Source organism: Agelaius tricolor, unplaced genomic scaffold (genome assembly GCF_023055355.1).
Source record: "Agelaius tricolor isolate 1412-34295 unplaced genomic scaffold, bAgeTri1.0.p SCAF_6, whole genome shotgun sequence".
NCBI classification, from domain to species: Eukaryota; Metazoa; Chordata; class Aves; order Passeriformes; family Icteridae; genus Agelaius; species Agelaius tricolor.
In genome coordinates, this window is record NW_027269266.1 from 5,406,498 (window position 1) to 5,434,377 (window position 27,880).

Below are 27,880 nucleotides of genomic sequence, written 5' to 3' on the forward strand. Positions count from 1 at the left end.
TATTTAAAATAGGATGTTGCTCTTTTTGTGGCCATGAAATATTTCAGAGGACAAAATGAAATTTGCTATTTGCCATAGAATTTTGCCACTAAATCAGAAAGTAATTGCCCTTCCACCCAAATGTGACACATAGGATGATGCAGGCATTTCCCCTGGGGCTGAGACACTGCCACAGGCTTCCTCTGTGATTTCTTATATGTCACTTTGTTTTCTGGTGAAGTTACAGCAATAGATTCCTACTTTTAAATGGATTTACAGAATTGATGCATTAAATGTCACTGACATTCACAGTCTGCATTAAGGAAACTGAGTGTGTTCTCACAAGAAATGCAAATATTCATGGATTTGCTAGCTTAGAGGAACTCACCATCCTGTTCCTCTACAAGGAAAGTGCTGAGTTCTCTTCCTTTATATGTTCCCACATTTCCTCACCTGCTACCGTACAATATTCCTAGCAGGAAAACACTCCAGCACTGGGTCAGTACCACTGGAAGTTATTCCCTCCCTTTACAGAAATTTCTTGAATTTCAATGGAGATTTATGGATATTGAACCACTCTTTTTTATTAGGGGCAGTTTTCATTTCAGAGATCTGACTGCCAAAAGTATATTCTTGTCTGTGCACAAGTGTTCCTGACACCTTACAAATCAGTGGTAGGTGGAGGATGTCCTTTGGAATACGTGCTTATGAAAAGTGCTGTTCTTGAAAACTGCAGTGAAAATATTGACCTTTTCTTTTAGATAGCTGCCATGAAAATGTTGACCTTGTCCTTTAGGCAGCAGCAGTCACAGCTGAGAGTGTGGGGAAGTCACAGACATTGGGATGCCACAGGCAGGACTGGACCCAAGGAGGGTCCCAGCTTGGCTTGTGGTGCTGGTCTCTCCTTCCCCAGGAGCTGCCATTTCCCAGAGAGATGAGGAAACTTCATGGAAAATTCTGTTAGTTGTCCTCCTCACCTGCTGGAATAGGTGTTGAGTGTTTCTACAAGCAAGCTTCTAATTAAAGAGCAATATTGCAGTGGCCAGCTCACTGTCCAAGGTCAGATGTGCACCTGGAGGAATCCTAAATCCCAATTGCCAGTTTCTTTATGCTGACACAAATAATCTTTGTGCTCTTCTTAGTCAGGTGTTCTCTCTATAACACAATAAAGTATTTTAAATGGAACACTGTATCATCTCACATTAAATAATCTAATTTATAGTCATGCCCTACATAACCATCAGAGATATTAGGTTATAGAATACACGATAATCCATCAAGCAGAACTTAAAAGCAGAAGCAGAGTTCCATACTAAATGGTACATTTACTATTACATTCTTTTATATAACAAGGCAGTTATAAATTAAAATAACTCCATTAGAATACAGAGCAATGAAATACAAACAGACATGGCTCTTTCTCTTTGTTGAGGTGAAACAAACCCTCCTTTCTTCCCTGAAGAACAGAAAATAGGACAGCACATTTTTCTTGAAACAGCCATTTTCAAATCTCCAGAACTGTGATAGCTGTTTATTTGGCTGTACTTTGGCAGATTCTAGGTGTGATTAGAATCCATGCATGTTGTGGTCTAACCTGATCACAGAATACAAATGGAAATGCACAGCATCTGTAACAATGCAATGTCAAAAATAAAAAAAAATCTTGTAGAAAATGGAGAAGAATATTAATGCACTGAAGGACTTAAACTGAGAGAATCAAGAAGAAAAAAAAAATCGCTTCTGTACCCAGTTCAAAAGGAAAAATTTTGGGAAAGTGTCTCCATATCATAGAAATCTGCCATTACTTCTATAGTCCATTAAGTGGGACTTTATCCTGAGTATTAATTTTGACAATTTGGGATTGTCTAAAGTCATTTAAACCCACAAGATCTTAAAAACTCTTCTGATTTCCTAAGAGAGAATGCAAGGGGGCTACTTCCAAGCAAGTTTCTGAGTAGGCCAAACTCTGCTCTCCTAAATTCCAGGGCTTTATTCTTTTTTTTGCCATATTTCCTCTTGTGATCCTGAACTTCACCACCTCATGGTGTGTGCAGCATTAGCTACTCCCAGCTTTCACCTTGCCCTGAAATTTCTCAGGTTTGAAAGTGTGAGGTCCAGCAGAAGATCTCCACCATCTCCTTCATCACCTGTGTCAGGACAAATGCCCTCCATGGACCTCCTAGGTTATTGTGCTTGGTTTTTTTGACCCTTAACCAAAGGTTAAGGTTCCCCATGAGGATCAGGGTGTTTGAATGTGAGCCTTCTACCATTTATATGAAGAAAGGCACATCTCCTTCCTCCTGACCAGAAAGCTGGGATCAGGTGCTCCCACCTCTCCTTTCCTTCCTCCACCCGTACCCACGTCCCACAAGGAGATCAGATCACGTCCCCCAGCCCCAGTCACCTCCAGACCTGGAGAGCCACATCCTCCCTGGGGAACCCTTAAGACTCTGCTCTAGAGCTCTGGACACCCTTCACAGAGACAGGAAATGTTTCTTTATTTGAGGACATGAAGGAATGTTTTTTTCCATTCTCTCAGACATTTCTGTCACTTTGTTAATCGCATGTGAAGAAAGCAAAATTAAGTTCTTAATGTTTATTTTTCAAGTTATATTGGCAGTTTCCAAGCTATGTGCCTAAAATCAGGAGATTTTCATGATTTACTAGAGGTGACTCTTCTACACTTCCTTTTCCAAATATGCAGTCAAGGCCACTGAAGGCAGGAGATTTTTTATTTGACTTTTGCAGTGGCCCTGTTCATTTCCCTTGCACAAACAGCTGCATTTTCTTTTCACTGCACTGATTTCTGTGCAGCCAAGCTCTTACACCACTGGAATCAGATGTTTTCAGGTCTTCCATCCCCAGTGATGAGTCATGAATATTGATTTTGATGTGTTCATGCATCAGCATGATTCTTACATGCATCAATCTTCACTTCTGTATTCTCTGCCTGTAGTGATCCCCTGTTTTTTGAGCTTCTCTGTCCTGAAAGTTTCCCTGCAGAATTATTTTAAACAGGTGTAGTCCTCCCCTTGATGTAAACATTACCTTTGCCTATGTCTGGGCAAGGTAAATTTGAATTGAACTAAGCTTTATCTCTTTGTGGCATACCTTCAGAAACTCCTATGTCTTCTAAATCCCTGGTGTCTTAAGGAGTCAGCTTCTTACTTTGAATTAAAACAGATAAATGGTCTGGTATAAAAAACTGCAACTGTAGCCTTTTCTGTCAATTATTTATTAAGATGTGATTCTCTGCAATGTTCTGATTGAGTGGAAGAGTTTAATTGTGTAATCATTGGTCTTAATAATGGCATTTTCATTTTGTGAAGAAAAAAAAGTTGATTTAAAATTCTTTATCTCACTCCTCTGTCACAATTGTATTCTGTCTCTTTCCTAAGTTATGAACATGAACCAATTGAAGGAGAGAATGAAAATATTTTGAAGTTTTTTGTCTTGTATCTTTTTTATCACCTGCTATCAAACTGTTTTTAAATGGCAAGAAGAAAAACCTAATTAAAATACTAGATCTTATTATGCAAGCTCACTGGTGAGGAGCAGTTTATGGTTTTATTACCCTTTTTAAAGAACTGATAAGAGCTGGAGTAATCACATCATATGCATTAGGAAAAACACTAATGACAGAATACATTAATGACAGCTATTTGAACATCAAAGTTTGCATTTTATGAGGCTCAAAAGAAGAAATTGGCAGAGTATTCATTAAATAATGCATAATCAATCAGCAACAAGCTTTAGAACTGATTTTTAATTGATCACAGATTTTTCTGCTGAAGTTGATGTAAGAGCAGTAACTGCAAAATGCCCAGACCTTTCTGGTACAATGCTTGTCACACTTCCTTGGGATCACAAAATGAAAAAACAATTATTGTTTCTGCTTCAAGATGCTACATGGATGAGCACAGGCCCAGGCTGATTCTGGGTGGTACAGACAGGGTTTAACTCAAACAAACAGCAGGGAATCTCTCTCTTTGCAGGTTTTCATCCCCACTGTCCTCAGCTTCCATGTTTCCTATGGCAGCATAGAAACAAAACCAGCTAAGAAGGGATATCTCCAAAATATTTGGATGGAATTAGAGAGCACTAGAAATGGTGTAGAAAAGGGAAGGTCTTTCTGTTTGTGCATTTCCAGGAAGGGTTTGATCACAATCAAAACTCCTTGTGTCCATGGTCTGACATTTCCAAACCACATTTACAAGCTGTGGCTCTGTTACAGACCTCAGCCAGCTACTTAGCATATAAATAAAGACATAATACTTTTCCAGTTCCTGAACATATTGGTAAGATAAATCTGTGTATTTTCCAGAGGCATTCTGATCAATGTGATGAATAACACCATATAAATACATAGACAGTTAATATACAGTTCAGTACAAAACATTCCTATCACTGAAACCCAAAAGAAAATGGACAGTAGTCAAACTGTTCTAGGGCAGTGTCTTATGATGAAAAGTTTTTTAAAAAGTCCTTGATTAAAGGGACTTTAAATCCCCTCGTGAGATTATTGTGGTGGGCTGCCCACCAAGCTGCTCTATCACTCCTCCTCCTCCCCAGTGTCCCTGGGGGAGAAAATTCTGTGAAAATCTCACGGGTGGAGCTAAGGATGGGGGATCACTTGCCAGTTGCAAAAACAGACTCCAGGGCCAAAACAGACTCCATTTGGGGAAATCAATTTGATAATTTGCTATTAATTGTAAAAGAATTGTGAGTGAGAAATAAAACAAAAATAAACACACCATCCCTTCCTACCCCTCTTCATCCACTGACCACGGTGTCTGCAAGGCTGTTTCTCTCACATTTTGTCACTCCTCTCACATACATACAAACCCAGCATTTTCACCCTTTTATAAATACATTTTCACAGATGCACTAGCAGTGCCCCTGATGGGCTCACGTTTAACCAGTGGCAGGTCTGTATTTTTTCATACATTTTTTTGTTTACTGATTCTGCAAAATAAATACAAGTGTTTCTGAGAGGTGCAAAAAGTCTTTAAATTATTCTGTTTCTTTTTTTTATTATTCAGAATATGTTCTCAGGTAAACTGGTTTTCCAACAAAAGAGCAGAAAGAGAAGAAATAAAGGTTTGACATTAAAAACAAGAAACAATGAAATACATCATGTTGGATGAGGAGAGAATAGTGTAGTTCTATTTGTAGTTCTATTTCCCCATTCACTGTGTCTTCTTTTTTGTGCCTGGTCTTTTTAAGCCTCAAAGGAAGATTGAACTGATTTTGAATTTAAAGCAGGGTTTTGTGGTTTAACCCCAGCCAGCAGCCAAGCCCCACACATCTGATTGCTCCAGTGGGATCAGGGAGAGGACCAGAAGAGTAAAACCCAGAGCACTTGTGGGTGGAGATAAATGCAGTTTAATAGGGGAAGCAAAAGCTGTGCACACAAGCAAAGCAAAACATGGAATTAATTCCTTGCTTCCCATGGCTGGGCAGGTGTTCAGCCACCTCCAGAGGAGCAAGGCACCATCACAGGTATCAGTGACTTGGGATGACAAACACCATCCCTCCAGAAGTTCCCCTCTTCCTTCTCCTTCCCCCACTTTATATATTCATGATGCTGTGTGGTCTGGGACAACCCTTGGGTCATTTTGGGTCCCCTGTCCTGGCTGTGTCCCCTCCCATCATCCCAGGCACCCCCAGCCTCCTTGACAAAATGGCAGCACAAAAAGCACAAAATTCTGTGTAAGCCCTGCTCAGCAATAACAAAAATATCTCTGCATTATCAACACTGTGCTCAGCACAAATCCAGAACACAGCCACTGGGAAGAAAATTAACTCTACCCCAGCCAAGCCCAGCACAGTGCCAAGGAAATGTTTGTGCCTGTCTGTACATGAAAGCCAGTTCTTGTTGACCAAACTCTCCATGTCAGAGTGCCAACCTTTCCATGCCATCCTTCTCTCACAGATAAATCCTGTGGGCTCACCTTGCAGTGTGGAAAGGTGCCTTTAAGGTGTAGGAAACATTTGCACTTCTCAATGTGCTAATAACTTAAAGTAATAAGCACCCAGGCATTAACTTTATGAGAAATTTGAGTGATGCAGTTCATGCAGTTGACAAGTTATATATTGGAAATTTTGGGGTAAAGAGAACATAAACTTAGAATGCCACTCTACAGCTGGTAAATAAATAGGAGCAGTAAAAAATGCAGATTAGTGCACATGAATTTATTTTCTTTTGATCTATGGAGAAGTAGGAATTTCACACAACTCTTTGGCTGGAAGGAAGGTAGGTTGACCAGCTGTAAAAGGAGATGTTCACCTACTCAAAATAGTTGGTCACTGTGACTTTTTAAGTCTTAAGGAGATGATTTTCATTATATTCCTAAAAAAATCCACAAATTAATCCATTTAAAAGTACCAATATTTTAATCAATGCAGCATAATTGCTGAACACCACTCTGGGTCAGTTTGGTAGAGAGTATTATTTTAGAAGCCCTTAAGCAGTTGCAAAAGCATTTTAAATAAATCCTTGAATCAATCAGTGTCATTAAGGCTCTTGCATGTTTGAAGTGAATTAAGTTTAATTTGTTGTTAAATCAAATATTTACCCTACTGTATAAATTTATCTTACTGGATACTTAAGCTTTGACTTTTCTTTCTGTCTCAGGCTTGTGGTCCAGTCACCCTCATATTTTTTTTTCCCTCCAATTTTAATTGTGTGGTGCAAGGATGTAAATGGTTTGGGGTTATCAATTCTAGCACCAGTTGCATACAGGCAGAGATTTCTTCCCAGATCACAGGAGTTAGTGATGTGCTGATACCTCAGGATAAAGGGGTTACAGCTGAAAGTCACATACTGAGCCACAAAAAGCCAAGAGCAAAATCCATTGATTTTTATTATCCTGGGATTAAGTGAATGCATTTGAAAAACCCCAAACTTTATCTTAATCCCCTCAGATGTTGCAGTTATTTTTGTTAAGTGTTTAATCTTGGGGGCATCTGTTAAAACATCCAGCAGAAAGAGAGGTCTTCTGCTAGATCCAGTGGCAAGAAGTTCCATATGTTAATTCTGATTTCATTAGGAAAAATATTCTAGGTTTCATTGGTTTGCCTGTTGTTTTTGAGAAATAAAATGGTAAAAATACATTTTTCCTTTTATTGGAAGTCTGTCCATCATCTTGTAGAACTTACATCTTCCTTGGTTTTTTCTGTAGATTTAGCAATTTCTGTTTCTTCAATCCATGTATGGATGTTTCCATTCTTCTTGCTTCTTTCAGAATATCTTCTCTGGAATGTGTTGAATGTGTCATGATGCAAAAGGACATGGCATTCAGCACAGGGTTCTCCTGGCTTATCACAGCTTGGTTTTCCATGCCAGTAGTTGTGTTCAGTGTTGGATTTTAAGGCACATGTGCTGCAAGAATGTCTGGGTTAAAGTCTTGCTCAAATATGCCCAGCAAAAGAGAAAACACCAGAAATCTGGGCTCTGCTCTTTATCTCCTGTACAGAGAGGCATAAACCTGGACTTCATCCCTTCTGTCATCATTTTAAATTTGTCTAGGAGTGCTGTGCAAAGCTGGCATGAAGTAATGTAAAAGTGATGTCTGAACATATTTTTACTATTTTCCTTTACTGAAATTTCTTATCCCCTAATTAGCTGACAGGATTGATCATTTGATAGAAAGCACTGCTTTGATTCCATGAAGCCAAAACAGTAAAAATTATTACACAGGTATTTCACTATAACTTCAAATCTGTTTCTAACATGGGATGTGAGGTAATCCAAAGACATTTCTTTTTTGATGAATAACAGAAGTCCAAAAGCTTTTTCTTAATTTATAAGATACATTACACAGAAATCTTCCTTGTGCTGCTTCAGTTATCTTTTATCTTGATTATGGTTGACGTTTTTAGGGTACAAGGCACTGTAGTTAGGAGGATAATTTTCAAATCTCCATGAGGTGCTGCAGTTTGGCTCTGAGTTATATGGGAGGCAGTTTGAAGTCAGAGCACTTTATTATTTTTCTACTGCAGCAACCAGATACCTCACACAGCCTGATGAGTGCAATGAAGCTTTGAAAGATCAAACAGTGAAGATGGAAACATTGCAATACTTTAAAAAGGGAAGGGTGGGAACAGGTTGTCAATCCACCTTCTTTATTTTTCCTGTAAACTCATAAAACATTGAGTATAGTACAAAATATCGCAAACCTTATTCTGCTGGAAGAATGTGGGCAAGGGAAAGGTTGCATCACTTGAATAAATCCACTTGATTGTGTGCCTGTCATAGAAGAGCTCTTACCCAAGCATCCCTTAGCACATTCAGTACTCAGACACAGAGATTTGGATTTATTTGAACCCTGAGTATCTTATTCTGCTTAGTCTTCACAATTTTTATGCACATTTAAACTTCAACAACCTCCCCATATGCAGATTAGCTAATACATAAAATTCTTTACTTGGAATACCTTATCTGGCTGCTCTGTTTACTAAAATTCAAGGTAGGAAAGAGAATGTAATATCTTCCACAATGTTTTTTTTTTTACTTTTCAAAACTATTCATTGAATACAGCTCTTCCTAGTTCAAAAGGAAGAAGAGCAAACTACAGTTTCAGTAATAATTTTTACCTTTAGGCAAACCTGCTTTAACTCCTGCCAAAATTAAATTAGGATCTATGCTTTCTTCTGGAATCTTTCCAGCTCATCTTTGGGTGAAACATATACCATAATAGGATGTGAAACAGGAGATGAAAGAAAATATTTTTCCCAATTCTGCCTTTTCATAACGTGTGAAATTGCTTTCTAGTATCATGGTAAAAATACATAACATTTATCCCAATATCTTCAAGTGTAGAAAAACCCATCTATAAATGTATACTAAATTATATTAACAGTTTGCATTTCAGTCTAAATAGCTTACTGATAACATTTTTTCAGTTTTAATAGAGTTTAGAAATGTTGAAATGTTTAGAAATGTGTTAAAGACAGGGATGGGGAGCAGAGTACAGGTCCCATGAGGTGAAAGGGTCAGTGACCTGCCACACCTCTCAGACACACACAGTCCATGGGCCTGCATGGGATCCATCCAAGGGAGCTGTGGGAGCTGGCAGAAGTGCTCACTGAGCCCCATCATTTACCAGCAGTCCTAAATGCTAACTGGGGAGGGCCCAGGTCACTGGAGGTCAGCAGGTGTGATACAAAAAGAGCCTACAGAAAAATGTCTACAAAAAGAGCCAATGGTGAGAGGTTCAACGGGGCCAAGTTCTGGGTCCTGCATTTGGGTCACAACAACCCCAGGCAGTGCTACAGGCTGGGGACAGAGTGGCTGCAAAGTGGCCCTGGGGAAAGGACCTGGGGGTGCTGGTTGACAGCAGCTGAACATGAGCCAGGTGTGCCCAGGTGGCCAAGAAAGGCAAAGGCATCCTGGCCTGTATCAGAAATGGTGTGGCCAGCAGGACCAGGCACTGATTGTCCCCCTGTCCTGGGCACTGGTGAGGCTGCACCCCAAACCCTGTGCTCAGTTCCCACACAACAAGAAAGACTTTGAGGTGCTGGATCATGTCCAGACAAGGGAAATGGGGCTGGGGAAGGGTCTGGAGCTCCAAACTTATGAGGAGCGGCTGAGGGAGCTGGGATTGCTTAGCCTGGAGAAAAAGAGGCTTGTGGGGGTGATGCCTTGTGAGGGCTGACCTAGAACAGAGACTAGATGGAGTTAAAGAGTAAAGTAGGGATTTATTAGGAGGCCTCAATGGATCCACCTTGGGCAGCACAAGAGCCCAGCAGGGTGCACCCAAGATGAACAAAAATTGTCACAAAATGCATGGCCGGTCACGGGGTCTCTCACTTTTATAAGTTCTGGTCCATTTGCATCTTGGAGTTAATTGTCCAATTACAGCTTTATCTTATGAAATCCCATCCTTCTTGTTTTTCTCTCTTCATTCCACCATTGTTTGTGCTCTTGGGCCTGAAATTTGGGTCATTTGTCTTTGGTCCCCAGCTACGGAAGGAATTGTTTTGTCTACCTACTCTGTGAAGAGAGCTTACCATTCCTTAATGTGAAGATCAGAACTACAAACTAAAGCAGTACAGAATCTAAAAATGCAAAAGCTAAAACCTGAGCCATCAGGGGACCTCATCACTCCCCATAATTACATGAAAGGAGGGTGTAGCAAGGGGGGATCAGTCTCTTTTCCCAAGGAGCAAACGGTAAGATAGAGAGGAAATGGTCTCAAGCTGTGCCAGGGAGGTTTAGGTTGGATTCCAAGAGTAATTCCTTCACAGAAAGGGTTGTCAAGCATGGGAACAGGCTGTCCATGGCAGTGCTGGAGTCACCATCTCCTGGGGTGTTTAAAAGATGTGTAGATGTGGCACTGGGGGACTTGCTCTAGTGATGGGCTTGGCAGTGCTGGGTTAATGCTTGGACTCAGTGATCTTAGAATCAGAGAATGGTTTGGGTTAGAAAAGACCTTAAAGACTTTAAGAGTATTTTATAACCAAGTGATTCTGTGATTCTGTGACTCAGACCAAGGTGTGTTTCACTTTGGGATGAGGGGACAGGAATTGTGCTATCAGTGACAGAGGAACACAGAACAATTGAACCACATGACAAAGACAGATGCCATGGAAAAATATTTTTATTATTGGCTGGCTAAATCTTTACTTCCTGATCAGCATTTAAACACATGAATAAAGAGCCTGATTCACAGGAGCATTTCACAGCAATAGCTCTAACAACTCTCAAAACCTAAGCAATGGAACTCTTCATCTCATGCCCTCTAACTGAACTGTTCAGTTTCTGAAATGAAGACAGGAGTGAGAGAAATAAAGCTTATATCAAAGCACCAAGGCTTCAGCTTGTTGTAAATTAGCATCTTTCTATTAGCTGATGGCATTGGAAGCAAGCTGTGGAAATCCTTTTTTTGGACAAAAGATGCCATAAAACTGTGATATGTGATTTTGTACTGCCAATTATTGTAAAAGCAAAATGCAACATTTTATGCTGGAGCCACTGCTTAATGCTGTTCTCTTTTTCTTCTTTTTTTTTTCCTTCAAATCAGATATTTATCTTTGAGAATAACATCTATTACTGTGCCCATGTGGGGAAACAAGCCATCCGAGTGGTCTCCACAGGAAAGGAAGGTGTTATTTTCAATGGGCTCAGCGACTGGCTCTATGAAGGTAGGACACAACATTTAGGCCAGCAGTTAGTTATGAGTTTAAGTCACACTCCAAAATTACAGACCTTGCTGGAATCAGACATCCAGCATTGCGTTTCTGGGCACTGGTGGACCACAGAGCTTGAAAACCTGCTATTCTAAGAGCTGCCTGTTGTGCTGGAGTGGATATAATGTGAAATGGTGTAAGAATTCTGTTTTCAGGCTGTTTTCTTTCCCTTAGTCCAAAGGTAATAAATCACTGGGCTTTAATGAACAGAACTGCTTCATTATTTAATGGCACCTGCAATCACTCATGGACGTGCCAGTTTTCAAATCACAGAAAAGGACAGAAATGGGGAGGGAAAGGGGTTTTATCTTAAAGGAGAAAGCGAGGAAACAATTTTACTTGATTAGCTGTTTTCCACAGAACTAGGTGGGCCTTAGAAGCTGCCCACATCTTGCCACCTAAAAAAATTTCTAAAAACAGACCCCAGTAATTGGCTTCTTTCCTGTGAAAATGGGCCTGACAGGGTGGAGGGTCATCTCTGGAGCACTGTTGTCTTTGATCCTTTCAGCTGGCAAATGGCCATTTTGGTGTGTGTGAGCAGCTGCTTGAAAAGTGATCTCAGCTGCTCGTTAGCTTGGGAGAGGATCCTCACCACCCCCAGTTCTTTAGGGCATTGTTGTATTGTAGGTTTTTAAATTAATATAGCAGAATAAAAATTTTAAAACACTCACACACACACACACACACACATATATGTATATCTATATGTATATCTATATGTATATCTATATGTATATCTATACCTATATCTATATCTATATATATGTATATATCTATATCTATATCTTTTTATCTCTTTATATATCTATATCTGTATCTATATATCTATATCTGTATCTATATCTATATCTATATCTATATCTGTATCTGTATCTATATCTATCTGTCTACCTGTATCTATATCTGTATCTATATCTATAATTATAACAGGTACATATCATGCATCTCTCTCTCTGCTGCTGACTAATGCTGCTCCTTCTCACAGGGATCCTGGTTTTTGGACCTGGCAGTGTCTCTTTCCTGTGGCACAGCTTCCCTCTAAAGTCACACTTTCTCCTACAGGTCCCAGCACAGTCTCAAGGTTTTCTTACTTCTACAAAGAGAAATTCCAGATACAGCTATGAACTGTGTCCTGTTGGTTGCTCCCACTTCTCTTGAGGCTTAATGGAACAGAATAGGTTACAAAATGCCATTAACAGTTAATTGGTGAAAAAATTGGAATCACTACTTAAATTGGTCTGTATCACAGTCAGAACCAAGGCCCTGTGACTCAGAAATGAGGGAATTAAAATGAACGAGTTTGTTTGCCCCTCCTAGAGATGCTGATCCCATAAATCAGTGTACAAACTCATCAAATACATCAGTGGAAAAATCTGATAGGTCTTTATTATTTTTTATATTTAAATATGTGTTTCTACTGCAATACAGCATAATTGCAAGTGTCCTCCTTGTGCTGTGAAAGCACTTTGTAACCAGTGAAATGGCCAAGAAGTTACAAAATGCTAATTTTCCTTCACTTTATTAATTTGCTGGTGAAGTTGTGGGCAGGCTATCTGACTCTGGAGGTCAAATGTGCCTACTCCTACTACCCATATTTGTCTGATAAACATCACTTAGTACATCAGGTCTCCTTGCAGAGTCTCACACACAGCACCACACTGAGAGGAGTTTGTCAAGCCCATGAACCCAGAGCACATCAGCAAGCCCAGGATGACACTTGTTTTGCTGACACCTATTTTTATTCAATTACAGGATTGCTCAGGCAATTTCTTGGCTGACATTGACTTTCAGGTTTGCCCTCTATAATGAATTTGCTTGTTAACTTTATGTTAATGTGCTCGGGTAAGAAATGAATGTGTGATCGAGTACAGTCTGCTTATGCCGAGCCAGGTTCTGTAACTTGTGAGACACAAGGCAGATTAGGACCATTGGACCTGTTGCTCACTGGGGTTATGTTTGAAAGAAATTAGGATTTGGAAATGTCACTTTTTGTCCTAATACAGTTTATATTGAACTAAATAATTCTCTTTTTTCACAAGCAAGTTATAGAAGGTCCCACAGGAAAACCCAATTTAAACGTTCCCAGCTAACGGGAATCCAAAATCAAATCCAGAGCTGAGCTGTGTGAGCTGAGCTCCTTCTCTTGTCATCACTTGTGCAATCCTCATGGAGGTAAACCTGGGACTGGTGTCAGGACTGAGAACTTGTGCTGGAACAAGCTGTGGGTTCGTGGTGTTGTTGGGTCTGCAGTGCTCAGACACCAGCTGTCTACCTGCATGGATGGATGGAGCAGGATCCAGAAGAAGCTGGATGTTCCATGGGGATAAATGGATAAGGACAACTGAGAAATGAGAGACACCTCCCCAGTGGGGTCCAAGAGAATCCAGTTGTGCTTGCCAGTGAGCTTTAACCTTGGATCCTCTGCCAACACATCATCACCTTTGTTTTTCCAAAGCCTTTCCTTTTCTTGGATGCCACCTCTTCAGTGGGAGGAACCTGGACCACATTTTAAATCCAGACTTACCTGACTGGAAATGCTTGAAAACTTGGCAAAGACTGAGCTGTGCCACCTCAAGACTACTTTTGCTCTTCACCCATTCCTGCTGTGGTTTATAGCCCTGCCTTCCCCACCTCCCAGCCGAGCTGGGTGGGATGCTCAGGCCCATGTTTGTTTGCACTGCTGCCATCTCAGCGAGCTACCAGGATGAGTGCTGAGCATATGCAGAGCCCTCCCTCCATCTGTGCAGGCATGCTGCAGAGGAGCTGTGAGAACCAGGATCACAGAGAGTTCAGCACACTCCTCTTCCCTTCCATGCTCTTTTTGTTGCTGAAGTTCTGTGACCCCTGGCAGCGACAGCAGAGCCTCCTTGCAGCACCCACTGGGTTTCTGTGACAGCTCACAACCTGCTTCTCACTTTCCCTGAGTGCAGCATGGAAAAAAACCTCAGTGTTCTCTATTTGAGGAAGATGATTTTAAATGACTTTTAACGACTTTTATCTATGTAGCAAGAGCACCCCGACAGCAACCCCCCCTCATTTTGTGAGAGCTGTTTGCACAGTGAGCTCTGCAGATGGCAACCCAGCAGTGCCACCCTTTGGGGTGGCTCCTGGCACTTCACATGCATGGCAGACCCGGGGGGACCCTTTTCTTCACGATGTCATCGCTCTTGTCACGACAGAAGAGATGCACTGCACTATTAGTCATAGGTTTTTCCTGAGTCCACAAGTACAGCAGATCTAGAGTAAATTTGACAGGCTTTTTGCCCTGGAAAAATGCAGAAGTTCATTGCAATTCAAGTTAAGCTCTGCTTTTGTAAATCTGCCAAAGGAGAAAAAATTTCTTCGAGGTATTTATGCTGATCTGTAGACTTTTGATAATATAGTGAAAAACATTTCAAATCAATCAGAGCTTAATCTACTTAGTGCATTTAGCTGGGAGGTTATAGATTGATACATAGATTACTGTAACATGAAAGCATAGATTAAGCATGGGGTTTATTACTAAAATAAGCACTGACAATGTTTTCATAGTCTGACTTAACATTTTCAGAGCTGTGCCTGATAAATGCTTGTACTAAAATCGAGTGATATCCTATAAAACAGAGTTTAAAGTTCTGCCACTGAAATCAGCTACACATTTAAATGCATAGCAGCAGCAAGGAGTGGTTTTTATTTCAGTTTGCTGTATGATCGTTGTTAGTTTGAGAATATGTTTTAGCAATGATAAGTCTTACAGATAATTTTAAAGCAAGTGCTGGTGTAGCAAAAAGGACTTCCAAAGCAATAAGATAAGAGTATTTATATGTTCTGTATATAAGGAGTAATATCTTTAAAATAACATGCATTTAAAAAGTGAACTGCAGGTAAAATTAATTTCATTTATATGCTTTTTTTAGAGCACTCTTCCAGAGAAGTTAATTCTGTCATGGTGTAATTAAAGTGTCTTAATTTGCTACCAAGCACTTGGAAAGGCTGTTGAGCTGTTATGAGGAGGGGTGGCAGCAGGGCACTCTGATGGAGGTCACCTCCATGATTCTGTTAAGTGACAAAAGAAGGCTGAGGTGTCCCTGTGCTGCAGTTAGGAAATGTGTTGATTTTGGGATTATGTGATGCTGAATTCTGGGGAATGGGGCAGGAGAACTTCCCTCCATACTGGCAATGTTGCTGCTAGACCAGGAGCAGCCCAGAAGGGTTAATCAGGGTCCCTTTAGCAGGACAGGGACCTCCTCTGGGCTGCAGTGCTAGAAAGTCCTGGTGTGGTCTCCTTGAGCAAGTCACAGAGAAAGCTGGATAACTTCTGGTGTTATGCTCTGAGTGCATGCTTGGAAATCGAGGATGTGACACAGTGGTGTGTGCTTCTGTCACTGCTGGGAGGGGAAGGAAGGATTTTCACCTGGAGATGGTCCTCTGGCATGCATAAAGTGTGACATGAGCAGTTTGCTGCATGTGTCCTCAGATATTAGAGTAGAAACCAGGAAAACAAAGGAACAGTTCTGCAGCTTGTTCTGTGGGACACACCTGTGGCTATTAGGGACTTTGGTAGGAATAGCATGTGAGTTAAAAAGTGAGAAGTGAGTTATAAAAGTAAGATTTGCATGTGAGTTACTCCCTTATCTTGTGTCACTGTCAGAGGATCAGAGGTAGTCTCTAAATTTGGAAGTCTCTAAATCTCAAGATCATCTCAAATTGAGAATCCCCATTCCAGACTGTCCTGACACCATGGTTGGGATGTCTCATCTGGACATCTCCTCATCCTCAGATATCAAGAGGGAGCCACTCCTGGCAGCCCAGCCCCAGCCCCAGCTCCCACAACACACATTTAAATCTCTTGAGTAGTAGGAGCTTTACACAGTCATCCTTTAAAGCTGATACTCTGCTTTGTTGAGCTTACCACACAGTGGTGTTGCTGTGTTTCCTTTTTTGGCTAGGAACCAGGAGGAGGAGGGGGAAAAAGCCGCTTTTTCAGAGATGACTCCTATGCCTTATTAATCTTCATTTTGTCTGCGTGATCACCAGCAGATCCTCTTGTGTGACTTCGCAGTGACACCTGGTGGGAGAGGCCAGGATGTCATCGTCATTAAGGCAATGAAACTGCAGATTTTTTTTGCTGCAAGATCTAGGAAAGGCTCCCAATTTCCACTCACATACATTTCCCTGAAACTCTCTCTCAGCTTATGGGAACTACACATCCGAAGCCGCTGGCTGATTCATGCTAATAGTGCTTCTGTTCTTTTGTACACTTTATAAAGAGAGGAAAGAGAACACAGTAATAAAGAAAAATCTTTTCCATAATTTAATCAGCAGCTCACAAAAAATATCAGAGGGTAAATTTAGAACATGTATGACTGGTCTCGGAAGTGCAGCACCTGGCAGGAGCTGCCAAATCAAATATCAGTTATTTTGAGCAGTATCTTCTATGCCTATAGCATTTCTAGCAAGTGAAGTAGACATATTTCTTACATTTAGAAATATTAATTCTGAGACTGGAAGTGTTCTTAGTCCTGGGAAAGCAGTCAGCAAGTCTTCTGAAGCAGTGCCTTACCTAATTCGTCTGTGTGCTCAATTTTTCATTGCATAACATGAGAATGCTGAACTTCTGCTAGGAAGCAAGGAACTTTGATGATCAAATTATGCCTGAATGTGAAAAGGAACATTCATAATTAGCCTGAAAGCAAGTATGTCCTAAAGTTCCTGTTTAGTGCCACCAGAGAAGGAGATGACAGATCCTCATATTTCACAGGCAGGGCTAACCTTTCCCAGTAATTAGAAGCTCCAAAACCTGGTTGGGGAGAATGAGATGAAGAATTAGACTGACTCATCACTGCATTTTTTAAGATAGTCTGGATAAATAAATCTCCTGCCATACTAAAGTAATTTCTGCAGACAGTGAAAGAAACCAGCCTTAATGGGACTACAAATTGTTCTATTTTGACAAGATATGTGAAGAATCACTGGGACAGAGAATCTAAATTATACTTTAGGAACTTTCCTCTTTTCATCCACAAAGAAAATATTCCATGGGCATGGGTAAATTTGCGGTTCTCCACAGCTGCTGTGGGGTAAAGGGAATTTGGAAAATATATGGAGCTGGGAAATGACACCAGATAGTGCCAGAAATGCAAATCAAAAATCCATTCGTTTGCTATCAAGTACATTCTGGTATTTTTGAGGGGTTTTGGGGGAAGCTGCATGGAATTCATTCCCTCATTTCTGTGCTTGCTCACTGAGGTAGCAGAAGCAGAGTGGTGCTTTGGTGGCATTGTCCCCATAGTAAAATAGGAAGTTTTCCTCTGTTTTGCATTTGGACATCATTGAGTGCTGCCCATTGAGTTCATGCAGCTGTTGTGCAGCACTTGCAGCCATTCAAGTCTCAGTTAGCCATTATTTAGCTCATTGAAGGTGACCAGATTTCTGTGAAGTGTTATGTGCACACTGATTTATACCAAATGTGCAGAAAACCTGCCCAGTTTAGTTGCATTCAAAGGATGAAGAGCAGCTCTTGACCTCAGCCATTTGTTTGAAGTGGATATTTCTACAATTCCATTGTAAGGAAAAATGAACTAGATGCAACATTATTTTGCCTTGTGCATGTTCAAGCAGAGGAAAAGAGTCTTAAATTTCACCAGATGATGTCATGAAAGGTTCTATAGAAGTTCCATCACCCCCTGGCTTTGGTGGAGGTTCCCCTGTCCCAAGGAATCTCCCATTACAGATTGCATCACCAGGAGGAGCCTTCTGGCCCTTCTCAGCCAGCAAAGGTCAGGGAAAAATCAAACCAATTACAGTGAATATTGTGAATGCCTGCCTGGAAACCAGCAAGCTCCTGAAAACTTTAAAATGTGCTGTTACCTGGACTTTAAAATGTGCTTTAAAATGTGCTGTTACCTGGACTGGCTTCAAAATCCGGCACCGCACCATGAGAAACCCTGCCAGCTCCAGCCCAGTCCTTAACCTTCCCTCTCTGCAGAAGGTTCTTTGGAAGGAGGATGCCAGCCAAAACCAACACCTGTCACCCTCTAATTTCTGGATCAGCATCCTTCAGGCTTCAGGATGGCTTTTGGAAGGAAAGGAGAACATTATTTACTGTGGTCAGTGATCTCCTTGGGGCAGTGGAAGGAAGCCAGCTGTTCATCCTGATGTCACAGCACAGCCAGCAGCTGCCAGTGCTTTAAAGGTGTTCAGTGAGTGAAGTTGTTTTTGTTTGCCCTGAAGCCCTGGTAGGTATCACAAAATAGGTGTTGTATCACTGGAGTCAAATATTTCCAAAAAAAATAAGGTGTATTGTGAGTTGTATAACAGAGCTACTGTGGTTTTCTGCTTGCACACAAGTTCTGTTTCTCTGCACCAATTTTATTACAGTGGCCTTGGGTTAAATTGCCTGTTGGAGAGCTGTGTCCTCATTTTCTGATTATGCTGGTATTTTTAATAACTAATTAGTAGACCAGCACTTTGGATATTGCAGAACAGATTTTGACCTATGCCACGCTAAGTTGAAGTTTGGAATAACTCCCTGGAGATAATTGTGATGCCCTGGATCTGCACCAGGATGCTGAATGAGAGGGTCTTGCTGTAATATTCATGCTTTATGTCCACTTTCAGGGTTTCAGAGGAAATATCTTAAAATACTATTATTCCCAGAAAATAAAGAGTGGCATGTTAGAGACTATATTCAAATCCAGTCAAATTTAAAAGCCATGCTTTTCCTCCATAGAATAATTTCTGTGGTTTGACAGTATAAAACATAAAAAATGTGTTTAGGTGGTCAGGTTCACTGCATGTAAAACAAAAATGCATCATTTCTATGTTGGTAGAATTGAGCTGGAGGGCTGTGACACATGTAGGAGTCTTCCAGGCTGTAGAATGTTGTAAGAGATTAAAAGAATTTAATTAAATTGAACAAAAATGATGTACAGTATTATAGGGTAGAAATACAGCTGTTAGGGCATGTTTCCTAGGGATACTGCAGGGATGTCTCTCCTGAGGGATTTTTAAGAGTGAATTAAACAGATTTTTGTCATGGGTTGTTGAGATAAACATCAATCCTATTTCAGTGCAAGGAGGGGATTAAGACTTCTTTGAGCTTCTTCTGGAACTACAGTTTTATGATCTTGTGTATAGTTTTGATTTCTTTTTCTCATATCTTTGCAGTTTGACATTTTGGCTCTGGGATTACAAATAATGCCTGTTTTTATATACAACGGGGTAAATACACATAAACTGCTTGTACATGATGGTTGTAGGGGATTGAGCTCTTTATCATGATAAATTTATATGTGCCTCATTATCTCCCTGAGGAAAATTGGTCATTTTCTTCTTCTGAGGGTATCCATTAACTTTTATTTGAAAAACATGTTAGAAAGAAAGAAAGAAATCTTAATGTTTTTTAAGTGCTGCAATCAAGAAATTATTACAGAAAGAACAAAGAAATTGAAAGATAGCCATAGAAATTTTATGTTAGTGTGTAATTCCATCAGTTTGAGTTAAAAAGTAATTTCCTGTAGGTTTTTTTCTTGGTACAGCCTTGCTTGTGGAAATTAAGGGGCCAGTGCAAAAGTTACAGGGTGTTTAAATAGCTTTCCTATTTGTCTCACTGCTCCCTAGCCTGAACAAAGAGTATCTGCCTTAAGAAAAAAAGCAAAAATGAATGTACTCTGTCCAAATTAGAATGAGAGAAAGCCAAATGAAAAGGATGAAAATTCTGCTGTCATTTGTGATTCTCACTAGAGAGCTGGCCTGTCCGTTGTTGCATAATAGCAGGGAAATCTAAAGAACATCCAAAATTATGACACAAATCATATTATAATTTGTTTACATCAGCTTCCCTAATTTGAAGAAAAAAAAAAAAGACAAAGAACCAAATTGAAAAACAGTTTCAAATACACAACTCCAAACCCTAATGCCATCTGGAAGCAATCAGAGGTCAGAGTGGGTCTGGGACTGGAAGAGCAGAGGAGAAATGATGGGAGATGCAAGGGGTGCATCACTGCTAAGGGCTGGCTGGGCACCTGGGAGGGCCCCACCAAGCTCAGGTCCATGGTTTCCTCCAGCAGAGATTAAATCTTTGTATGTGAAATAAGCAGGAGGTCAAATCTTTGCATGTGACAAACACCCTCCATAGGTCTGTGCTGCCTGTGCTTGGCCCTGGGGGAGGCAATGATGACAAATATGCACAGATCCTGGTGCTGGGAATACAAGACTGTTTTTCCAGCAGTGTTCCCAGCACCAGCTCTCCACAGGACCTCAGCCCCTGAAGACAAGAGGGGTGTGGGTGATACAGAGCAGGGAATTCTTCAGATTGTGCCAAAGAAGCCCAGTGGTGACTGCAGTGCTGGCACCAGCCAGGACATGGAGCTGACCCTGGCTGGGTTCTGCTCTGTGTCAGGAAGCTGAAGGGCTAGAGCAGATCTTTAAGGCTATCAATTGACACTGCAGCAGCTCCTGAAAGATAAAACATCCAGGGATTGTTTCACCCTCAGCACTCAATTAGTTTACATTGCTATAAGTAACAACCATATGGTGCAGCTTCTGCACCAGCTGCTTTCCAGTCTTCAAGTACAGGTCTAAGGGGAACCTGTGCCACAGAGTTAACAGCAATTATAAAAGTAGGGGGAAATGGCAGGTTTTAAAGGTGATCCTGAAGCTTTTGGATGGGTTAAGCAGTAAAATATAAGTGGGCAGGGATGCATTGGCTGCTGTGTGCCAGGCTGGGGACTCCAGGTGCCTGCAAACACCACACTCAGGTGCACAGCATCCAGTGTGGGACAGGAGGGACAGCTCCAGAGGGGTGGCAGAAACCTTCAGTCCTCTCCTGGGACGAGGACTGCAGAGACCAAGCAAAGCAGTGACATGCAGGAGATTTTTTTTTGAGGTTTTCCTTCAAATCCATGGCAAACAGCAGCAGGCCCTGCTCAGACCTGCTCTGGCTCCCTGCAGCCCTTGCCCACATCCCCAGGATTTCTCTGAGGCTGGAGTTGGGGATACATATTGAGCCAGGTTTCATGGCCACCAAGGCAGAGTCAGAGCCTGCAGGGGGGGAAAGACCAAATGAAACCCATTTCATTTTCTGAGATGTCTGCTCAGCTCGGCAGCCTCCAGCAAGAACAGCCCCAACCAATTCTGCATTGCCCAGCCTCTGTGCCTGCTTTCCTCTCTCTCCACTGGAAACAGAGTTTCTTGCTTTGAGAGCCATCTCCACAGCACAGATGAGCCTTGTAGAGCTGCATTTGCTGCCATTCTTCCCAGTTCTTTTCTTCTAAAGGGATTGTGGTCATTCCTGTGTTTGCCTGTGTCATTCTGGTGCTGAATGAACTCTCTCTCAGCCAGTTTGCATACCAGAAAATCATGATTAGAATACCTTGTTTATTTTATTTTTTTTATTATTTTATTTTATTTTTAATGACTAAAAAACTGCTATGCTGTATTCTCCAACCCTAAGAAGTTTTAAGACCATGAAAGTCTTTGCATGTCACTCTGCACTGGAAAAATTTATTCTATTGCTTTGAGTCACATCAGACAGCACAGGAACACAAAATGCTGCTAAGAGCTAAATACTGTGTTTTATTTCTAGTTATTTAAAAAACTTCTTCTTAACAAGTTCCTTAAGTGTGGATTTTGAAGAGATGTCTTTTCACTTTTAAAGTTTTTTTCAGATTTTAATGAGAGTGGAAGTATCACATAGTACCAAAGCAAACTATTAAGTGCTCTGTGGTTTTATTCATTAAATTTCCTGTGATGTAGTGAGGTGTCCTGGATGGTTTTGCAGCTGTACTGGCCATATTGATATAAGCTACAGCAAGAAGTCATTTACTCTCCATCTCACCTGGAGCTGATTATACAGCAGAGGATGACCACTGCAAATACTCTGTTGGGCACATTATTCCAATTTCAAACTCTTAGCTGAGAAATATTTCCCATCGTTCAGACAAATTTGCCAGAAATTTAGATGTAAAATTCCTAATTACAATCTCATTCAGTGTGCATAATGCCCTGATTCATTTACTAGATCCAGACCAGAATTGTACAGTTAAGCAGAAGCTGATACCTCTAACAAATGTATATATTCCCTTAAGTTCTCTGAGTTTTGCTTCAAGATTTTTTCAGTGTTTTCACTGACTTATATAATGTTGTATTCTTGGATATCATTGATTAAACCATAAATCTGTGTTGCCTGGCCTGTGAACCAGACAATAAAACCTTTATTCTGAGACCTGGTATAGTCATATATTATATTTATATATGAAAAGTATCCACACTTTTCAAAAGTGCAGACAGAAATATTTACATTGCAGTTTAGATGTAGACTTTTGATGCATACTGATTTTAAAATTAGTAACGAATAGATCTTGTTTTTTCATTTTCTCAGTATCACAGTCATTTAAAATGAAGACTACAAGTTCACTCCTTCACGTGATTTTAAAAGCATGTTTTCTCATGGATCACCCTTTCTTCTGCACCTGTAATTCCTTTCCAGGCTGAATATTTTACTGGTTTTTTGTTGTTGTTATTATTTTGTACCTGTTCCTAATTTTTCTTTTTTGTGCTTCATGCATTCTTTTTAAGCTCTTTTTAAATAATTTGAGACTGTTCTCAATTCCAATGAGGCAACAAAAGCAAGACAGTCTAAAGAGAGCTATTATCTTGAAAGAAAAGGGTTAATACTGAAGGGCACATGAATGCCTGTTGGCAGAAGGGAACAGTTCCAGAGTGGTCCTCAAAACTTCATTAGAGATCAGAAAAACATGCAATATTGCATTAACTGGAAGAAAAACTCTTCTATTACAGGGTTAATGTCCTTAGAAATGTTGCAGAGTTTATTTGAAAAATAAACCCAACAAGCCTCTATTAAATTTATTGAGGAAATGGAAAGCAGAAACTCAGAAGTCTGTAATTGCCACCTACAAATATGATAATTAGAGTGAATAAGAAGTAATGAAGGAGGAAATCAGAGACAACTCTCCTCCTGAGCAGGAAGGTGGAGGTTACATTGCCACCGTGTGGTAAAACTGTGGAGAGCTGGAGCAGCTCCTCTCTCCATCAGGATTCCAGAGGAGAGCTGCAAACAGCCAGAAATCTGCATGATTTGCTGGAAAAAAAAATATAGTATGCAAATGGCATCCTGATTGGAAAGAAGCAATGTGAGATTAAATCCTCTTTTGCTTTTGATTAGCCTGTGCAGTTGGGTTTTTGGTGGTGTGTTTGTGGGGGTTTTGACTTGAATTTTAATACAAAATGTTGTTACATAAAATATTCAGTGGAAAAGTGAGCAGAGTGCAGAAAAGGATAGAAAAAGAAAGTTCTCTTTTTAAAATGATGTCATTTATAAGCTTTTTTGAGTACAAAAATCCATCATTCTGTTGCATGTCTTCTTGAAATCATCCCCAACGTTTCTGCATGAATTTTTATTTTTTCAGATTCTTCTGATAACTCTGGGATATTTCCCAGCTCTATAATATTTAGAAACATGAGCCTTTGTGTTTCACAAAGTACTTTTTAAAGCAGACTATATGAAATTATAATTTTTTATGGAAGTTCTGCCTACAGCAGGATTTGGGATTCACAAAAATGCGTCACCTTGCTCTACCCCCACCCCTCAACTCCAGCTCCTAATTCCTCATGGCATGACAACTGGTTGCTGCAGAAATTATTAGGATTCAAGAGCATGATTTCACAGCCTGACTCGGATGAGCTTTTCACAATCCCCTTTTTGATCAGATTAGTGCTGACCCCTGAGCTGACCCTCAGCCAAGGGGAGCTGGCTCCTGCCAAGGCAGGGATGGCTGCTGATCCCTCCAGACATCCCTGTCCTGCTGCTGGCCCTGCTTCTTGCCTTCCCTGCAGCCTGAGCCTTTCCCTGGCCTGTGCACAACATCCCTGGGGTTCATAGAGGGCTTCAATTGATGCTAAATACAGTGGCTGCTTCTGTGCTTAAGAGCAGCCCCCACCCCACCCCAGCACCCCCACACTGGTGGCCAAAGTGCAAGAAAAAGATGAAATGACCATCACAGCTGATGCTCAGATGTAGCTCTTGGTACAAGTCTAATTATGACCTCCACTGAGGCAATTATTCTGTCTTGATCTTAATGCCTTTTGCATCAATTAATAAAACTTCACATAATGTCCTGGTAGAACAGGAGTTATTACCATCTTTTTAGAAACAGGGAAACTGAGGCACAATTATTGACCTGGTTTTAGATGAGATGAGAGAAATTAGGACACAAAACTGGAGTCAGAGTTTCACCTTAGTCCCTAGAACCCAAGTGCAGAGTGTTGTGTGAAAACCCAGGTTTTGTGGCTGTTTTCAGCACATCCCTGGGCTCACCTGCAGCACAGACCCCCCTCAGCTGTGGTCACAGGACAGGAGGGAGGCACAGCTGGAGAGATGTGTCTGTGCCAGTCACTCTGCAGGAAGGTTGGGCTAGTTCCTATTGATTTCCACAGGAATAAGAACCTTTCCAACCCACAGGGCACCCTGTGAGCAGAAGGCAAATGCCTGTTTTTAAAGCTGCCCCAGCTCTGTCAGACTGTTCTGCGTCCTTAAGAGACTAATGGACTCTTACCTGCCTTTCAAATCCCAGAAAAAAGGAGCAAATCACTTCCCTTTTTACACAAATGACTCACAAGAATTTGCCTCCTACATTAGTTTTGCTTTTGCTCAAAGTTGAGTCATTGTCTTGTATTTGATTTAACAACAATAGCAGGAGAAAAAAAAATGGCCATCAGTAGCTACTGCATGAGAGTAGATCAAAAGCAATTCCTTAAAGGAGGCTTTCATGATTGCTAGATTAAACATTTGAGAAACTGGTAAGAAACAGAGCTAAAGAAAAACAGCTCCAAAAACCAAAGCATTATGTTTTCATGCTATTGTGCTTTTAAAATTGAAGGCAACAGTCTGAAAACAGGCATCAAAATAAATCTTACTTGAAGGGAATTATCTGGAGATCATTGTATTTATTGCATTTGTTTTGATTTTCCAGCCTTTGCCTCAGACTGTAGTCATGGACATGACTTAAAAGATTCAATACCTCATTTAAAAAATTAAGCTTCACTTGGTTATTGAACTGACCCATCCTAACCCTGAAATTGTCATGCAGTTTGGAGTATCACCAGCAGGCTGGAAATGGTGAGAATAGGACAGGAGGCAAGAATTGTGTCCCCAGCAGCTGATGGATTTGAGATGCAATAGCTGAGGCTGTGCTGCCCCTTGGAGGCACAGCACAAAGTTGCATAAATCCATGAGGAGGGAAAGGATTAATTATGGTGCTTTGGTATGATCTTGTTTTTTAACTCTGCCTCCTCTCTACCTTCTCCCCCCATGCCCAAAGGGCTGCATGTCTGAAGGCACTCCTTGCCCACTCTGTATTGTGTGTGATGATACACTGGATAAATCATTTTCCAGCTAAATGTTGGTCTTTTAGATCCCTTTTGTGCTCCTCATTCCTTTTCCCATGTCTGCTACAGCTGTGGCTATCTCAGCAATTACAGAGGGGGAGCAGTGGTGGGAAGGGAGGGTCAGGAGGGGTAGGAATGTGATTCTTGTCTGGCTCTGTGCAGCAGGGAGTGGATTTGGGCATTTCCTTCCTCGTGAGTTTCCCCATTTCAGCAGAGCCAGTGGAGCTGTGGATCTGGCTTGTGAGCACTGCTGATAAAACCAGACCCTGAGCCATGGTGGGAGAAATTGTCACCCTGCTTGGATGGCCCCAGTGCCAACACACTGAGACAAAGGAGCAGCTCCCTTCTGCCCACCCAGGATCCTTTTAAAAACTCTCTCTGGGGAATGGCCCAGCTAAAATATTATGGTCTTTGAGAAACAGCAACACAAGGCTGCTCATGGGACACCTTCTTTAAGAGCTTGCCTGGGATTTTTGGGCATCTGATGTTGACCTTGTGACAGAGTAATTTGAACTGGAGGCTGAGCTGGCAGGTAGTGAGCCAGGAAAGCTGGGCATGTATCAGGAATATTTCAGTGAGATTTTGTGAGATTTAAAATTACTCAAAACAGAATAATAAACCCCAAAAGGAGAATTGGTAGCTTTAGAAATAGTAACTTTTAGTGGAGTTTTTCTGGCTGTGTTAGCAGAGAGCCTGCAGCTGCAGGTGAGAGGTGGGAGCAGCAGGAGAGAAGTGCAGTCCTCAGAACAACTGAGCTGCCATTTGGAAGGGTTGTAGTGCAGCATCTCCCAGTTACTGAGGCCAAAGTTTATCCTTGATGAGGAGATCTCCCAGCACAGCCCTGCAGAATGGCTCTGCAGCTGAAGGGAGTGGAGAAGCCAAGAGGTGTGCTTTCCTTCATGCCACTGAACCTTCAGAGTCCAGCCCTGGCTGAGCTCCTTCCCCTGGAAGAGGAAAAAGGCAGCAACATGATGGATCTAGCCACGTTGCTTGGAGCCCAGGCTTGTCCCTGACTCAGCAAATTAGGTTTAAAACAACTTCCAGAACCTTCCAGAACCTTCTGTTCCCTCCCAGAACTGATGTTGACCTGCATGAATTACTTGCTTGGACTTCATAGAAATTGCAAATGCAAGTCCACTGAGTGCAGTAAACACCAGATCACAAACAATTTGGCTTTGGTTCCAGCAAAATAAGTTTCCTAGGACATCCAGAGATGCTTCCTGACCTGGCCTTTCCTGTAGGAGAAAACACACATTTGACAGCACAGCTGAGAGAGGGTTTAGAGGGGAAACAGCTCTTTGCCTTCTACAGCTGAATTGTGCCTAGAGGTGGAGTGACTTCTCCAGTATGACTTAACTTCTTTCCAAAATTTTAGTTTAACTTACTGGAAAGACTGTGTGCTTTGCTGACCAGTTGAAAAAGCATAAAATCATTGCTTGCTGCACAGTTTTCCTAAGTTTATTTTTAATTTCAAGAAAAAAACCAATAAACCATGAGTGTATTCACAGAAATTAAAGGAGTGGACTTGGCTTCTTCGAACACATGAATGGACAAACCTGACAGTTACATTCCTTTATACTTTTGATAAAGAAATTACAAAATAAGAACTGGATCCTTAGTAAGTATGTATTACTATTTATATCAGTTATGAATTTGGACTTAAAACCACATTAAACCATCTGTCAGAGTACAAGAGGCACAGAAAGGTAATTTACAGGCAATTAGTCAGCCAGGTGCTTGTGTTTGTATCAGTGTATCATGGTCACATTTTCAGTCTGGAAACATAAATCAGCAAAAGAGAAACCAGATATCCTGTTAGCATTCCTTTAAGTTCTTCACACTAAAAAAAAACAAATGATAATGATAAAAATCTGTATAATCATGGTGTAACCATGCTTTGAGTATTTTTATAACCTGGTGGAATCCTGCTAAGCCTGATGAAGATGAAACCTTCCACCCAACATGCCAACAACATAATTGGGATTTATAGCTGCAGGCTGGAGCACACAGTCTTTAGGGACTGGAGGGCACGACAGAGAAATATCATTGGAAACAGCCTGAGGAGCAAGTCCCAGCCTCCCTCCCTGGCAAACACCCCCAGACAGGAGGGTTTGTGCCTGCAGGAGCAGGGCTGAGCACCCACCTCAGGCACTGCCCGTGGCATCAGCAGGAGGGCGTTCGGCCAGCCCAGAGCTGCTGGGCTCTCCAGGGGGAAAGTTACCAAGAAAAGGTGAAAGACAGCCAAGGAGGTCTTAGAAAGAAAGGAAAATGTATGTATTAAAATTGGCATCTCTGAGTGTAACCCACATCCAAATGTTCC

General features: G+C 41.2%; 1 protein-coding gene across 4 annotated transcripts in view; it reads left to right on the forward strand.

Annotated features, from left to right (window-relative positions):
• Positions 1 to 27,880, forward strand: part of DPP6 (dipeptidyl peptidase like 6) — a 568,804-nt gene that overhangs the window by 470,528 nt on the left and 70,396 nt on the right. For all 4 annotated transcript variants that reach the window (XM_071428575.1, XM_071428576.1, XM_071428573.1 and 1 more), the window contains exon 8: positions 11,007 to 11,127. In XM_071428575.1, the coding sequence (XP_071284676.1) occupies positions 11,007 to 11,127 (121 nt within the window). The remainder of the gene's footprint in view (positions 1 to 11,006; positions 11,128 to 27,880) is intronic.